This window comes from Rhincodon typus, chromosome 7, assembly GCF_021869965.1.
Source record: "Rhincodon typus isolate 14 chromosome 7, sRhiTyp1.1, whole genome shotgun sequence".
Lineage (NCBI taxonomy): Eukaryota > Metazoa > Chordata > Chondrichthyes > Orectolobiformes > Rhincodontidae > Rhincodon > Rhincodon typus.
This window is the reverse complement of record NC_063338.1, coordinates 6,752,946-6,768,026: the sequence shown is the minus strand read 5'-3', so window position 1 is coordinate 6,768,026 and position 15,081 is coordinate 6,752,946. Positions and strand designations below refer to the sequence as shown.

At 42.4% G+C, this 15,081-nt stretch overlaps 1 protein-coding gene across 1 annotated transcript in view; it reads left to right on the top strand.

Moving 5' to 3' along the window:
• Positions 1–15,081, top strand: part of LOC109910936 (receptor tyrosine-protein kinase erbB-4-like) — a 690,251-nt gene that overhangs the window by 240,584 nt on the left and 434,586 nt on the right. The window contains exons 7-9 of the mRNA XM_048598686.1: positions 5,677–5,750; positions 7,324–7,414; positions 11,501–11,700. Of these exons, the coding sequence (XP_048454643.1) occupies positions 5,677–5,750; positions 7,324–7,414; positions 11,501–11,700 (365 nt within the window). The remainder of the gene's footprint in view (positions 1–5,676; positions 5,751–7,323; positions 7,415–11,500; positions 11,701–15,081) is intronic.

The window sequence follows — 15,081 nt, the reverse complement described above, 5'->3', positions numbered from 1 at the left end:
GTGGGTAGAGAATTCCAAAGATTCATAAGTCTCTGAGTGAAGACCTTTCTCCTCAGCCCTGTGCTAAATGACTAATCAATGGTTGAGTAAGAGGGGGAAATTCAGTGTTTCTCGCCGAAGATTCTTGTAAGTCATGTCCTGTCTGAGTTACTGGATGAGAATAGCACATTACTCTAGGGCTGTTCTCAAATTTGTTCGTCTCGGATTTGCTTAGGTTTTAACTCCCATTAGAAATCTACCCACGGAACTCTGTTCCCCATGAGGGAGAGCGGTGAGGAAGGCCTATGGATTTAAATTGATTGGTTGAAAGATTAGAGGGCAGGTACGGAAAATCTTTTTCAGCCAGAGCATGAGAGGGGCCTGGAATTCACGAGTTGAAAGGGCAATGGAGGCCAGCAAACCTCAACCCTTTTGATGTGTGTACCTCTCGTACCATAATTTGCCAGGCTATGGACTGGATGCTGGGTTGTAAAATGTGGCTGTGTGGTTTGGTTTGGTTTTGGCTGGCACAGATATGAGAAGCCAAGTGGCCTCTTTTGGTGCCATAAGCACTCTGTGACCCTGCAAGTGATCTGGCAGAGCTGGCCTGAGAATATCGGATTTATGAGAGTTTCACCAGACCATTCCTCTGCCCAATGCCCGTGGTGAGACAGGCAGAACTCAATTTACACAATGAACCCGGAGCAGTTGGATGTGGCCCACCAGTAGCATGTCACCTTCTGCATGGCTGAAAGCATTTCAGGTTCCTTTACCCTGCTACCCCAGGACATCTCCGCAGGAATTCCTCCGGGTACTGTCCTAGGCCCAACCATCTTCAGCTGCTTCATCGATGACCTTTTGTCCATCATAAGTTCAGAAGTGGGGATGGTCCCTGATGATTGCAAAATATTCAGCACCATTCACGATCCCTCAGGTACTGCAGCAGTCCATGTTCAAAAGCAACATCTGGACAATCATCCAGGTTTGGACTGACAAGTTGATAATAATATTCACTCTGCTCAAATGCCAGGCAATGACTATCTCCCATAAGAGACAATCTAACCACTGCAACTTGACATTCAATGGTGGTACCATCACTGAATCCCCCACTATTGACATCCTCGGGGCTACCATTGACCAGAAGCTCAGCTGGACTCAGTATATTAATACAGTGTCTACAAGAGCAGGTCAAAGGCTAGGAATGCTGCGGTGAGTAACTCACTTCCTGACTACACAAAGCATGTCCATCCACAAGGCACAAGTCAGGAATGAGATGCAATATCGTCCACTTGCCTGGGCGAGTGCAGCTCCAACAATGAAGAAGTTTGACACCATCCAGGACAAAGTAGCCTGCTTAACTGTACCCCATTAGCAAACATCCATGCCCTCCAACACCGACGCGCAGTAGCAGCTGTATTATCTACAAGATACACTACAGAAATTCATCAAAGATCCTCAGACTGCACCATAATCACCATTCCTCACTGGGTCAAAATCCTGGAATTCCCTCCCTCAGGGCGTTGTGAGTCTACGTACAGCGCATGGACTGCAGTGGTTCAAGAAGGCAGCACCTTCTCAAGGGCAAATAGGAATGAGCAATAAATGCTGGCTCAGCCAGCATCGTCCTCATCCCATGAGTGAATGAAAAGAAAACGCTTTAAAACAAAAATTGCTTCCGCTCTAAATATAGAAACAGCTCCTAAAGAGCTTCAGGTTTTTCTCAGCTAATAATTGAAGCAAAAATATTATATTGACAGGTCAGGATAATTTGATTCAGGTACATTTTAAACAGTTGATGGCACACATTTTAGATTAACTCCGACAGGCTTCAGTCTCCAGCCATGAAAGCAAATAATGAAGGTGAAATACTCTCCTAGATGATATAAGTACAATACTGAACTTTATGATATTCTTCTAAATTTGCAGAACTGTGAATTATCTGCCGCATTTAATCAATATTTGTTCTGGATATGTCAATAACTTGTCTTGATGTTGTGTGGTAGCCCAGTGGCAATGGTGCTGAATAAGTAATACAGTCATTTGTTTGAATTCCTCTGTGGAAATTTGTGAAGTTAATACATCGGGTAATTTGTAGGTAAACACGTTTGTGCTTGTCATAACATTCCATAATAGTTTGCTCATATTTATCAAGGAAAAGAACCTGACCCCAAATCCCCCTGCTTGATCTAGCCTATGCATGACTGAAATCCTACACAAGTGATTGAACCTTTATAGTCATAGAGATCTACAGCCCAGAAAAAAGGCCCTTTGGACCATCGGGTTCACGCCAGTCACAAACAACCACCTAACTATTCTAATCCTATTTTCCATCACTTGACCCATAGCTTTATATGCCTTGGCATCTAAATGCCTCTTAAATATTGTGAGAGTTTCTGCTTCTACCACCCTTACAGGCAGTGAGTTCCAGATTCACACCACTGTCTGGAGATTTTTTTTTTCCTCACCTCTCCTCTAAACCTTCTGCCCTTCCATCAAGGGAAAAAAGTTTCTTTCTTTCTACACCGTCTGTACCCCTCATAGTTTTACACAGTTCAGTCACGTCCCCTCTCAATATGCTGTGCTCTAAGGAAAACGACCCCAGCTGTCCAATCTCTTTTTGTAACTGAAACTTTCCAGCCCCAGCAACGTCCTGGTAAGTCTCTGCTGCACCCTCTCCAGTGCAATCCCCTCTCTCCTATAATGTAAATTCCAGAACTGTCCACAATACTCTAGCTGTGGCCTAACCAATTTTTTGTACAGTTCCGACATAACCTCCCTGCTGTTAACTCTACGTCTTGTCTAATAAAGGCATCTATCTGATATATCTTCTTAACCACTCTATCCACCCATCCTGATACCTTATGGGACTGGTGTATAGGCTGACCAAGGTCCCTCTGATCCTTGGTGCTTCCCAGTGTTCTACCATTCATTATTATTCTCTTGCCTTGTTTGTCCAGCCCAACTTTACTTGTATCCGGATTGAATTCCATTTGCCACTGAGCTGGCTATCTGACCAGCCCATCTATATCCTCCTGTAGCCTAAGTGTATCCTCCTCATTGTTTACTACCCCACCAATTTTTGTATCATCTGTGAACTTAACTGATCAATGGTATGGTGGCTCAGTGGTTAGCACTTCTGACTCACAGCGCCAGGGACCTGGGTTCAATTCCACCCTTGGGTGACTGTGTGGAGTTTGCACATTCTCCCCATGTCGGCATGGATTTCCACCAGGTGCTCTGGTTTCCTACCACAGTCAAAAGATATGCAGGTTAGTGGATTGGCCATGCTAAATTGCCCATAGTGTTCAGGGATGTGCAGGCTAGGTGGTTTAGCCATGGGATATACAGGTATAGGGTAGGGGGATGGGACTGAGTGGGCTGCTCTTCAGAGGCGTGGCCACTGTGGACTCTATGGGCCAAATGGCCTGTTTCCACACTGTATGGGTTCTATGGTAACCTACATTCAAGACTAAATCATTTATATAAACCACAAACAACAAGGACTCCAACACTGACCCCTGTGAGACCAGACTGGACACAGACTTCCAGTCAGAAAAGCACCAACAGGATTTCTGATTTATATATTTTAAATCTTACTCCTTCTAAAATCCCCTCATGCACACATGTGCATGCACACCCACACAAAGAAAAACAAACATGAGTTTTATGATTGGAGGGAAAAGCAAGTAGTCAGAAAAGCACAGTTCCATACCACCAATGAAAAACAACAAACCTAGATGCATTGGTTCCATATCCCTTTTCCTTTCTTCAATGATGCTTCAATGTTACTTGTACAGCGATGATCAATCTTTAGTTCACTTTGCTTAGTTAGACCCAGGGTCATTTTTTGTTTCCTGTGAGCTTTAATTTTTTACTTTCAGCAAGTATGAATGCAGCTTTTCCTACTCTTTGGATGGAGAATTGGAGAAAATAATTTTTCAGCGCAGCGGAACAGAGCGAGAGAGAGAGAAAGAAGTGGTGATCCTACAATCTGCTGGGTCTCCTGTCTTCTCTGTTTTCATTCCCCCCCAACAGGGTCTGTGTTAAACTGCAACCTGACCAATCAAAGGTTGTTCCTACTCTTTTAAATTGAATGTAAAGCTTCCGTTACAATGTTCCCATCAAACATTTCTAGGACAGGTACAGCATGAATGTAGTACAGCTCTCTCTACTCTATTAAACAGAAAGAAAATAAGTTAAACAGCCTCTGCTGGGGCACTACAACAAAAAGAAAACCTTAAGTTAACAGTTTAGTGGATTATTTAACAAAACAGAAATTTAGTAAATTAAAATAACATTTTGTGGGGTGATGATGCATCCCAGCCCCTGTCGTGCTCACCAGCCTCTGACGACCTCTATTATACCGGTGAGCACCCCTTGCTCCCTCTTCAGGAACACCCGAGTGCAGCTAGTTGTTTCTATCCGCTGAGCTCTCCTGAACCCACACTAACTAGTGCCAATTGAAAAGCCAATCAAAAGATCTGTCTATGGACAGAGGTTGCCCTGAAGGCACTGAGGAAGCCCCAATTCCTCTAAGTGTAGTATCCCCAAAAGTAACAATGTTTAGAAAACTACAAACAGATCCTCGTGTCACCCCCACCTTTTTTAAAATATATCAATTTTTCTGATTTTCAGCCTCCACTCCAAAACAAAATAAAAGATGTGTTTTCTTGCACAGTGTTCTGTCACCCCCTTTTCCAAGATTTCAGCATTCTTGTATTCTTACAACTCTGTCCTCTTAATCATCTGCCAAATTCTTTATCCTTGTTGTCGGCTTCAGTATGTGCAGTCATAGGCCCCAAAACTCTGGAGCTCCTTCTCCTTATCTCTCTCCCTCTCTATCTATTTCTCCAAGCCCCTTCCCTCCTCAAAGAAGCTTTAAACCCACTATTTTGTTCACCTGTCCAAAAATCTCCTCCAAAGTTAGTGTCAGTCTTTATTTGATCACTCTTTGGTGGCCTGCTTTGGGATGTCCTACTGTGTGAAAGGTGCTATATAAATGGAAAATTTTAAAGCCCAAAGGGATCTTACTGAAACTTGAAACTTGACACCTCAGGCTATGTAGCAGCCCTTTAGCAGTTGCACTGAAATTTCTGCCTGCTCTTTAACTCACAGCCTTCTGAACCAGAAGTGCTGTCAGCTGAGCCAAGGCTGACACACATGCACATTATGTGAATTTGTGCTTTCACTGGAGAGATTCACCTGTCAAGCTGATTTCAAAAATTCAGGGCTAGAAGGCAAATTTATTTTTGTGCCAAAGTTCCAGATATATATCCCTGGCATGAGAAGCTCAATATTAAGAGTACCTTTTGGAAATTCAGGTATGAAGTTAATCGCTTTTACACAGCAAGAAACATGTTCGTTGCATACATGTTTTGTTTCTTTCAATACTGGAGAAGCAACATCAAGTATACCCTTGAGTTACTCGTCCATTTTCCATGACACTTACAGTCTAAGTCTTCGTTTTCACATGTTGAAGCTTATTCTGAAGACTGTTTTTGAGCTGTCAACATTATTGGTCATATGGCTTTCTAGAAGACACTATTGATGCTTGTTTATATTTAAACCACACCAAACAAATAATTAAGCAATGTGCGAGAGATATGTCCATGCTGTGAAGGTGGTATGTGAATGCAAACTGCTGTTACTGGCTTCTGAGACAACCGTTCAACAGAACTGGCTTTTCTTTCTTTCCAGTGACCCCTATCATAATATCGCTGCGTTGGATCCAGAAAAGCTGAATGTCTTCCGTACAGTCCGAGAGATAACAGGTAGTGAAATCAGGGCAAGCTTCTTCTGCTCTTACATCTAAATAATTAACATCTTACTTTACAGTCTTTCGAAAGCAATTTGTGTCACAATGAATCTCCTATTACTAGAAGGAAAGAATTACCTTTTCATTGGTGATCTCACAGTTTATCTCACCCTGCCTCACAATCCTACTGATGTGTTTAATTCAGCCTATCAGTACTAACCACGTCTAAGTCCTTCCGCAGTAACTCTCTTTCTACTTGGGCAAAAGTAAACTTTGTTCGACATTCCTTTTTTCACCTAACTTCCCACATATTTCACTTAGTGTCCCTAGATATTTGAGTCTTTCATCTTGCCTTTGTCTTTAATTGTAGGTTATGATCAGTCATACCCTGAATCAGATTTTTGTTTCAGTCGCTTTCAATATAAAGCTAATGCTCACAGGAAGTACCCTGTCTGAGGGATATTCTCTGGCAATAGCTCTCAAAGTGTACTTTACAAACCCCCAAAGTACAACCCACTGATGTACAACACAGGAACCAAGTCCACATAAAAGAACAGGCCAGGACACCTACCCCTACTACAATCATGATGCCACACAACCAGACTGATTGCCATTTGCAAATTGTCGTGAGTGTGAAAACCATAATGGAGTTTCATAAGCCATCTTTATGTTACTGTTATCACACACAGCTCTTGCAGCTCAGTGGATAATGTCCCTTCGTCAGAGTGGGGTGCTGCAGGTTCAGGTACCACATGAAGCCTGACATGAGACTAATGTTCTCCAGCTTGGAACCTCATTTGATATCTCATCAAAAACAGATCCTGTTCTTCCCCTTCTGATGAGCTTTTCTGTGGCTGTGTGGGTGGTCCATGGGTCTCCGTAGAGAAAATGTTTACGAATCACTGTGTTGTAACTGCCCTTGAAGGCAGAGAAACAGAGGGCAATGGGGAAAGTAAAGGGGTTGGGACTAATTGGATGGATCTTACACAGAACAAGCACAACTCTGTGAGCTGAGCAAGCTCCTTATGTGCTGTATCATTCCATGGTCTATGACTATTTTCTCCACTTCAGTAACTGCATGGGAACTCATTTCGTTTTATTTATCTTCTTAAGAACACCATTACATGAATATGGAGGATACAGTCAGAATGCAATGTGACACACCAGTCAGTCGTACATGGCAGTGCAAATGAACTGGAACTTACTTTTTCCAACTCCTGCTACAGAAGTGCTTTTTTGTTGCGCATATTCATGGACGATGTTATTATTCACTTACCCATTTATATTTCAAGACATCTTTGGCACCACTGAATGGTGTGAAGTTGCAGTGTAACCAAGTATTCACTGACTTCTGTTCCTTTACCATTTCAGCTCTGTGGCTGCATAATAACCAGAATAGCTTTAAGACCAAGTATTTACAAGAAGTGATATTTGGGAGTGGGCAGTCTTAGAAGAGTAAAACTTTCATTGGTACTATACAGGATACTTAAGTACTGGATTGGACACTCTTCTGAACAACCCATGTATTAACTACAACAGAATACTCAGAGTTCTTGATTTTGTTTTTTGGGATTTTTTGCTTTCACTAGGTTTTTTGAATATTCAGTCATGGCCAAGAAATATGACTGACTTCAACGTGTTTGCTAACCTGGTGACAATAGGTGGTCGAAGTCTTTACAGGTAAGCTGGACCACCGGTAATCATTATCTATATGCAACCTGTTTCTTTCGTTCATGAAAGCACTGGGCTAGTGGTTACAATTCTGGATTAGGAATCCAGAGGCATGCTCAAATCCCACCTTGGCTCATTGTGAAGTTGAATTCAATAAATGTAGTCATCTGTGGTAGACGAGTATGAAAGCTGTGTGATTGTCATTAAAAAAAAAGGACACTTGTCATTCCGACCCAAAGGTGATCCAGCTCTTTACTATTCAGTATACGCAGGACAACTAGAGCTGAGTAACAAGTGCTGCCTTGCTGATGTTGCACCATATCCCAGGAAAAAAAAACCTGTAAAAGCTCTCAGAGCTATTATTAAGTAGAGCTATTTCCTGGTTAGCTATTTACTGTTTTCTCTCTTCATGCCGTTGTAGCAGTCCCACATCATGCTTATTGCATAATTAGATGAGACATATTAGTAACAATGTTAACCAAGCTAGAAGCTGCACATTTATGTCCTAGTCCCAGAAACTCCAACATAAAATCTAGGCTGAGATTCCGATAGTGCACCTTGTGGTGTGTTATCTTTCAGCTGAATTGTTCAACTGAAACCCAGTCTGCCCTGTCATCTGAACATAAAAATTCCATAGCTGTACTTGAAGAGCAGGAAGGTTCTCCTGGGAGTTACTGGATGGAACCTGTCCAAGCATGAACGTAACAAAGACAGATTGTCGTATTGATCTTCTTGGACCTTGCAGGGTCAAAACTCGGTTACCTACACCTCATTAGCCATAAAACTGCTTTGTGTCATGCAGAGAGCATAGAAGGTATTATTTGACGAGTTGTTTATTTTGCAAATCTTCCCCCTTTCCCCACCCCACCAACCCCGCCACTATCAGCATCAGCATTCCCAGTTATGATGTAGTGTGGACCTTCCTCACAAATGCATCGACACCACACTTGAGTCCAGAGCTGAGAACATTAAGGAGGCCACAAACCATTGTGGTTTGTGATGGACTAATTTCCAGATGAGCAAACAGAGCCGAGCCACAGTGAATACTGAATCATTTTGCTTTAAGTGGTGCTCCAAGAGCATCAATTTTGCAATGGGCCCTCCTTGACACTCTATTTTTTGTGTATCTAGTTCCAATGAAACTTTGGGGTTAATCCTGGTAAGATCTTTCACACTGGGACAGCTGTTGCCCGAGTGAGCCATTACACGATTATTGTAACATTTAGTGATTTCTCAGGCTCATGGACCTCAGGAAATCATCCATGGATTGAAAGGAGTAAATGCAGAGGGAGTAAATCGAGGCTTATTTGATTGGTTGGTTGTTTTCTTTTCAACTCAATATAATGTAGGAAGAAAAGAAGACATGTATGGGGAGGAGGGAGCAGTGGGAGGGTGGTGGTCTTGGGTTCCACGTTTGTAATTTTCTAGGGAAGAGTGAGTTAGAGTCAAATGTGGTGCAGTGGCCCTTCATCTCTATCAAAGTGCAGTTGTTGGGGACAAAGCCCACATTGGTTGTACTTTTTGCACCGTGGGAGAAATAAGATCTTGAAACTCAAGGGAAACAAACTAGTATGGCAATAAAATAGAGGATAATTTTCTAACAATCTAAGGGCTAATGGATCAATATAAACAATAAAAGTCTAATGTTCGTGCATACCTGCTGACAGCTTATCTATTCAAAATCTCAATGTCTGTGCTTAACAATAAAAGTTGCCTATGTAAATGTGTCATGTTGTAATTACAGTCTCTTACCAATGGAGGCACTCATTTCTTGTGAGCAATATCACAAAGGGTCAACTGGTCACCTGTTGTAATTATGTGCATGGTCCAGGACAAATTACAGAGCTAAATAAAAATCCTGCAGTCCCATTCATTTACAGCTAGTGGGGAGCATGAACACTCGCTGATAAATGTCCAATATTTAAAAGAATGATATTTTAATCCACCCCTTCCCAAACCCCTCAAAATACTGAAATTACTCTGTGTAATATTAGGCTTTGAACATTCCAAACATTTTTTTATTTAATGGGTTAACTGTGGAGAGGAGAATTACAAAGATGCACGTTAAGCATTTGTCAGGCAAGGCCCTAAAATTGTGATTCCTGGGCAACACTAATCATTTGAGGACAAGGAGAAAAATACTGACAGGCTTTCCATATGTTACCTTTCATTTTCAGCTTTTCTTAATGGAAGGGTACCTGTAAGCTATCAGGGTCAGGCAAAGCAATAAACAAACCTTTAGCTCCAAGGGATCACTTGACAGTCATATTCTAAAGGTTCCATGTCATCCTGCCAGTTGCTTCAAGCAGCTAATTACAAGTTAGTAAGCTGGCCAGCAGAATGAGCTCATTACATTGCCCCAACACACATCCACCCCGTAGAACTCCGTCTGATGTCAAACTGACATGCTGCCTTTTGGAAATGCCCTGAGCTGTTACACGCTGTTAAAATAATGATGCAGACAGCCGCTGACGAGGTGGGATGGGATGGCTGCAAGCCTCCACGCAATATGTATTTTCTTTTGCAATTCAGATAATTACAGTACTTGCTTTAATTGCAGGGCTTTTTTAGCATTTCTCAAAGGAATACAGGCAAGATCACACCATGTACATCCAGCTTTGCGTCTCAATTATTCACCATGGGCTTGTAGATCCTGTGGTTACATACAAGCAATGTCATATGTACTGGTAGGAGTGAAATGCTTTCTCTTGACAGGACTTCCTACCACAACCAGATCCCTTCACACAAAAAGAAAACAAAAGAATACACACCAATACTATGTTACTTCAGGCAGCAGCTCCCAAGTTGCAAGACCCCCTCCAAGTCACACATCATCTCAACTTAGAACAATATTGCCATTCCTTCAATGTAGTTGGGGCCTGAAATGGGCTACCTGACATCACAGTATGAGTACCTGCACCAAATGGATGGCATCAGTTCAAAAAGAAGCTCCTGCACCGATTTCTCCAACTAATTAGGGTTGGGCAATAATTGATGGCCTTTCCAGCAATGTGCACATCACGAGAATAAATAAGAATAAATAAGGGTTGATGATGATCATTTCTGGGATCTGGATTCAAAATAATCCAAGACACATGGAATGGACAACTTCTCGGGTGTAAGGTTTATGTGTGGAATCACTATTACTAACACTTGATTAAGTGTTTGAGGATATGTGAAAGTGTGGAAGAGGATATAGTTTTGTCCGGTGCCTGGGTGTCAAAGATGCCCCTGACTTATGGTGGATTGGAACACTCAGTCATCCTGGTGTAAGAGTAATATTGACAGAGTAATATTGACATAGCTAATTTCGGAGACTGGAGCTGAGAGATTTTGGGGCAAAGCAAGCATCAGCCGATGCTGACACTGATAGCTCAAAACGTATGGTGTTGCATTAAAATTTCTCACATTGAAAAAGGACCATGTTTACAACAAAGGGGAACGGAGGTTGAGACATTATGGTGCAGACAGAATTTCTGCCGACAGCAGACTGATTTTCTGACGGTATGCCAATTTGGATTCTAGCCAGTGACATAGAAGCCAAGACACTTGCTTTGTGGATATAGTTTTTTTTGACTACTCAGTCTTACAGCTTCTTTCGTACACCACCCCATCTATCTGACTTGTTTATTTTTAAAATAAACCCACCGCCAGTTAACCCAGTTAACAAATTAAAGCAATTTACTGCTCACCAGGCTCAGTGCAACAATGAGACAGTTAAAGGGAGGGTAGGAAGTGAGGGAGGGGGCCAAATTACAATGGAGTTAGGGGAGGGGAAGAATGAATCCCAGTTCCCGCGTGCCCACTTCTATTCCCTTTTTTAGAATCAACCCAGTCAATTAATTCAATCAATTAACCCCCAATAACCTGCTTGATGAATTGCTACATTAATGGGCATTCAGCTGGACCCACTGTCTGCATCGACTAAGCAGTTGTAGGCAAGAGATAGTAAAGTGCCCTCAGCACTTTCCGATAGGCATCACCTTCTTCTGAAATTGCCGGTCACAATTTGGGAAGTGGTGCAATGTGAGCTTTGTAATGTGTGACTCCTGTGTGTTCTAATGCACAAGGTGTATGTTTTCTCCCCTTGTACAGTGGGATCTCACTACTGATTCTGAAGCAACAGTGGATAACGTCGCTTCACTTCCAGTCCCTGGTGGAAATCAGCGCAGGCAATGTGTATGTGTCTGACAACCCCAACCTGTGCTATTATCACACAGTCAACTGGACCGTGCTCTTCAGAACCAGTTTGCAGAAACCTGTTATAAAGAACAACAGAAATTCACAGAATTGCAGTAAGTAGCATGGCTTAGGGAAAAAGCATTCGGAGCAAATAGTTTCAACAGAACCAACTCAAATGGAAATTTACAGAATTGGGAGCAAATATAACTGTTTCACCCTGCCTAATTTTAATAATTGCAGAGTAATATTGGGTGAGGTATGATTCTGATCCTGTGAGATTTCTGGCCTTTGAGATATGTTAAAGTTAATCCTGCTGTTCTTCTGCTTTATCATTTTATATTAGATATATTAGATCTTCTAAATATCTTTTGATGGGTTATAAAAATGCAGGGTTGAGGGTTACGAGCGTTGCAGCTTAAAAGAGGTTTGTTCTGAAAATGGAGTGAGAAACAAGGACAGGAGCACATTTCCATTTCCACAGTGGGATCTGGTACAGAAGCCAGTTGGACAACAGTACATAAAAACCAAAAGAACTGCGAATGCTGTAAATCAGGAACAAAAACCAAGTTGCTGGAAAAGCTCAGGAGGTCTGGCAGCAAAACAGACCCTTCTGAGTTGGGTCACCGGACCCGAAACGTTAACTCTGTTTTCTCCTTCACAGATGCTGCCAGACCTGCTGAGCTTTTCCAGCAACTTTGTTTGTGTTGACAACAGTACATGCTGGGAGTGCTTGTAGCTCATGTAGAATCCGTGGAAAGAAACAATATTGATGGGTGGAATCTTCTGAACTTAGCTGCTGTCTCGTGCACTGTGCACAAAAGCCCACTCTCACTCTTACAAGGAAAGTACTGGCTGGATCTCGTACGCATCAGGCACTGAACAGGGCGCCAGCGAAGAGGGCCTTCCTGCTGCCGGTGTCCAAACCGGCTGGAACTGTTGACCAATGAGAGATCGTCTACGTTGGCATTCGGCCCTCCCATGGCACAGGTACAAACCCCGCCCCCTGTCCGCCCTTCTCCCCACTGTCCCAGGACCAAGGAGTGACCCAAGGACAAAGGGGAGGTCTTTGCAGTTGTTATGGTGAGAGAGGAGCCCAAACTCTGATCAGACTCTCAGCAGTTCTTCTTCTTGACCCGCTCCGTGGCTGTGCCCTTGATCATACAGAAAATAATTTCATATCGAGGGCCTTTCCTTCTGACTGACACATGGCCCACAGCTGAGCCGCCTGTCAGTTGTCCCACCAGGAGCTGAGAAACTTTTGGCCCTGAAGAGAAGATTCTTTGTGGTGGTCTTTAACTGGCCAGTTAAAGATATTTAAGTGGAGGTGAGTTTGGGGATGTCATCCTGAGCCTTCTCGTCTGGAACATTCTAGTGTGTGGACGGGAAGGTGATGGTTACCAGTCCTGACTGCTGCTCACCTCAATTTTCCAGACCTCCTGTGGGCCCGGAAGATTCAACCCAACATTCAATCAGATGAACTGTGAACTCCATCCCATCCTCAACAGATGCTGCCTGAATAGCTGAATATTTCCAGCAATTTATATATTTTTTTCAACCCTCCAGCATCTGCAGAATTACGCTCTTGTGGAATGTGGAGCTGTTTGGCAACAGATCCTGTGTGGACAGTCTTGGGTTTTGATGGTGTTGGCTGAGCAAAATCTGGTCACCTTAGAGCTTTGGCTTATCAGTGGACAACAGACCTTCATTGGGCAGCATGGTGACTCAGTGGTTAGCACTGCTGCCTCACAGTGCCAGGGACCTGGGTTTGATTCTACTCTCAGGCGACCGTCTGTGTGGAGTTTGTACTTTCTCCCTGTGTCTGTGCTCCAGTTTCCTCCTACAGTCCAAAGATCTGCAGGCTAGGTGGAGTGCCCATAGTGTTCAGGGATGTGTAGATTAGAGGGATGGGTCTGGGTGGGATGCTGTGAGTGTTGATGTGGACTTGGGCTGAAGGGCCTGTTTTCACACTATAGGGATTATATGATGATAACTTTAAATTATTAAATGGCCAGTCAAACAGAGCCACATTAGGCATGAGCTGTGCCATTGTTTGCAGCTGGAAGACTTTGTTTGTGATTAACTGGCTTGAAATGGTCTATTTCTATAGAAGTTACTGCTGCACTCAGATTTTTATTATTTTCATGGAACATGAAGCAAGAGGAAATTGATGTCAAGAATGTATTTTATTCCTTCGTGCATTTATGAAAAGTAAACCAGTTTGTTGGTTAACTGTTGTGCATTTTTTATCCATTTATCGGGAAGTTAAGTGATCCCACATGAAGTTGCACGTAGAGCTCAATGTTTTCCTGGTAACAATGCTCTTTCATGGACAGTAATGTTCACTCTGGGTCATGGGGAATGCATGGATCTCTTGCAGGAGTGACAGAGTCACTGAATACAAACATGTAGTCGTTGTGTAAAACAGCCAAATTAGTAACAGCATACTTGGTAAATTTAATTGACATCTTGTATATCTTGTGACTTGATGTTTGGGGCTAATATATTATCATGGATAGAGGATTGGCTAACTCATGGAAGATGGAGAGTTGGGATAACAGCGTTTTCAGGATGAAAATCTGTAAATAGTGGTGTGCCACTGGAGTCAGTGTTGGGGTCACAATTATTTACAGTAAACATTCATGACTTGGATGAGGGAATTAAATGCATTTTAGCCAAGTTTGTGGCTGACACAAACACAGGTGGGAAGGCAAGTGGTGAGGATAACACAGAACCTGCAGTTGGATAAAAATTTGGCAGATGAAATATAATATTGGGAAATGTGAGGTCGTACACTTTGGCAGGAAGACTAGAGGAGCAGAATATCATTTAAATGGAGCAAGACTGCAGGAAGTTACAACACAGACCGGTTGGATGTCAATCTATAAATCCTTCCGATCTGCTTATGGCAGGCAGTAAACCTGGTGAGCCAGAACCATATGTTGCTGCAGTGAACAGCCTCCCTACATTAGAAGACTCCATTTGCAAGTTATTGTCATAAGCAAGTGTCAGTTTTGTTTAAAAGGATGACCACACACAACAGGAGACAGTACTTAGCAGCTGAAATAGAATAGAATATAATTGGTGATTATATTTCTGTGCAATGCGGTGACATATCTTTAATCAGTACAGAAACAGGCCATTCAACCCAATTAATCTGCCAAGGTTGTTGTCCTGTTTTATCTTCCTTATCTCAACGTATCATTCTATACCCTTTATCCTCATCAACTAATTTCATTTCGGAAACGTGTAAGTTTTTTTTTGTTTCATCCACTTTCTCACTCTTTAATCTCTGTGTAAAGGTGTTTTTTTTAACCATCGGCTTTATAAATGACAATCTAATATTTATAGCCTGTCATCAAAGCAAAACACTGCAGACTCTGGAAGTGTGAAATAAAAATTCAGAGTCATTCTGGACCTGAAACTGTTTCTGTCCTCTCAGATGCTGCCAGACCTGCTGAATTTCTCCAGCACTTATTTTGTACATATAGTCCTCA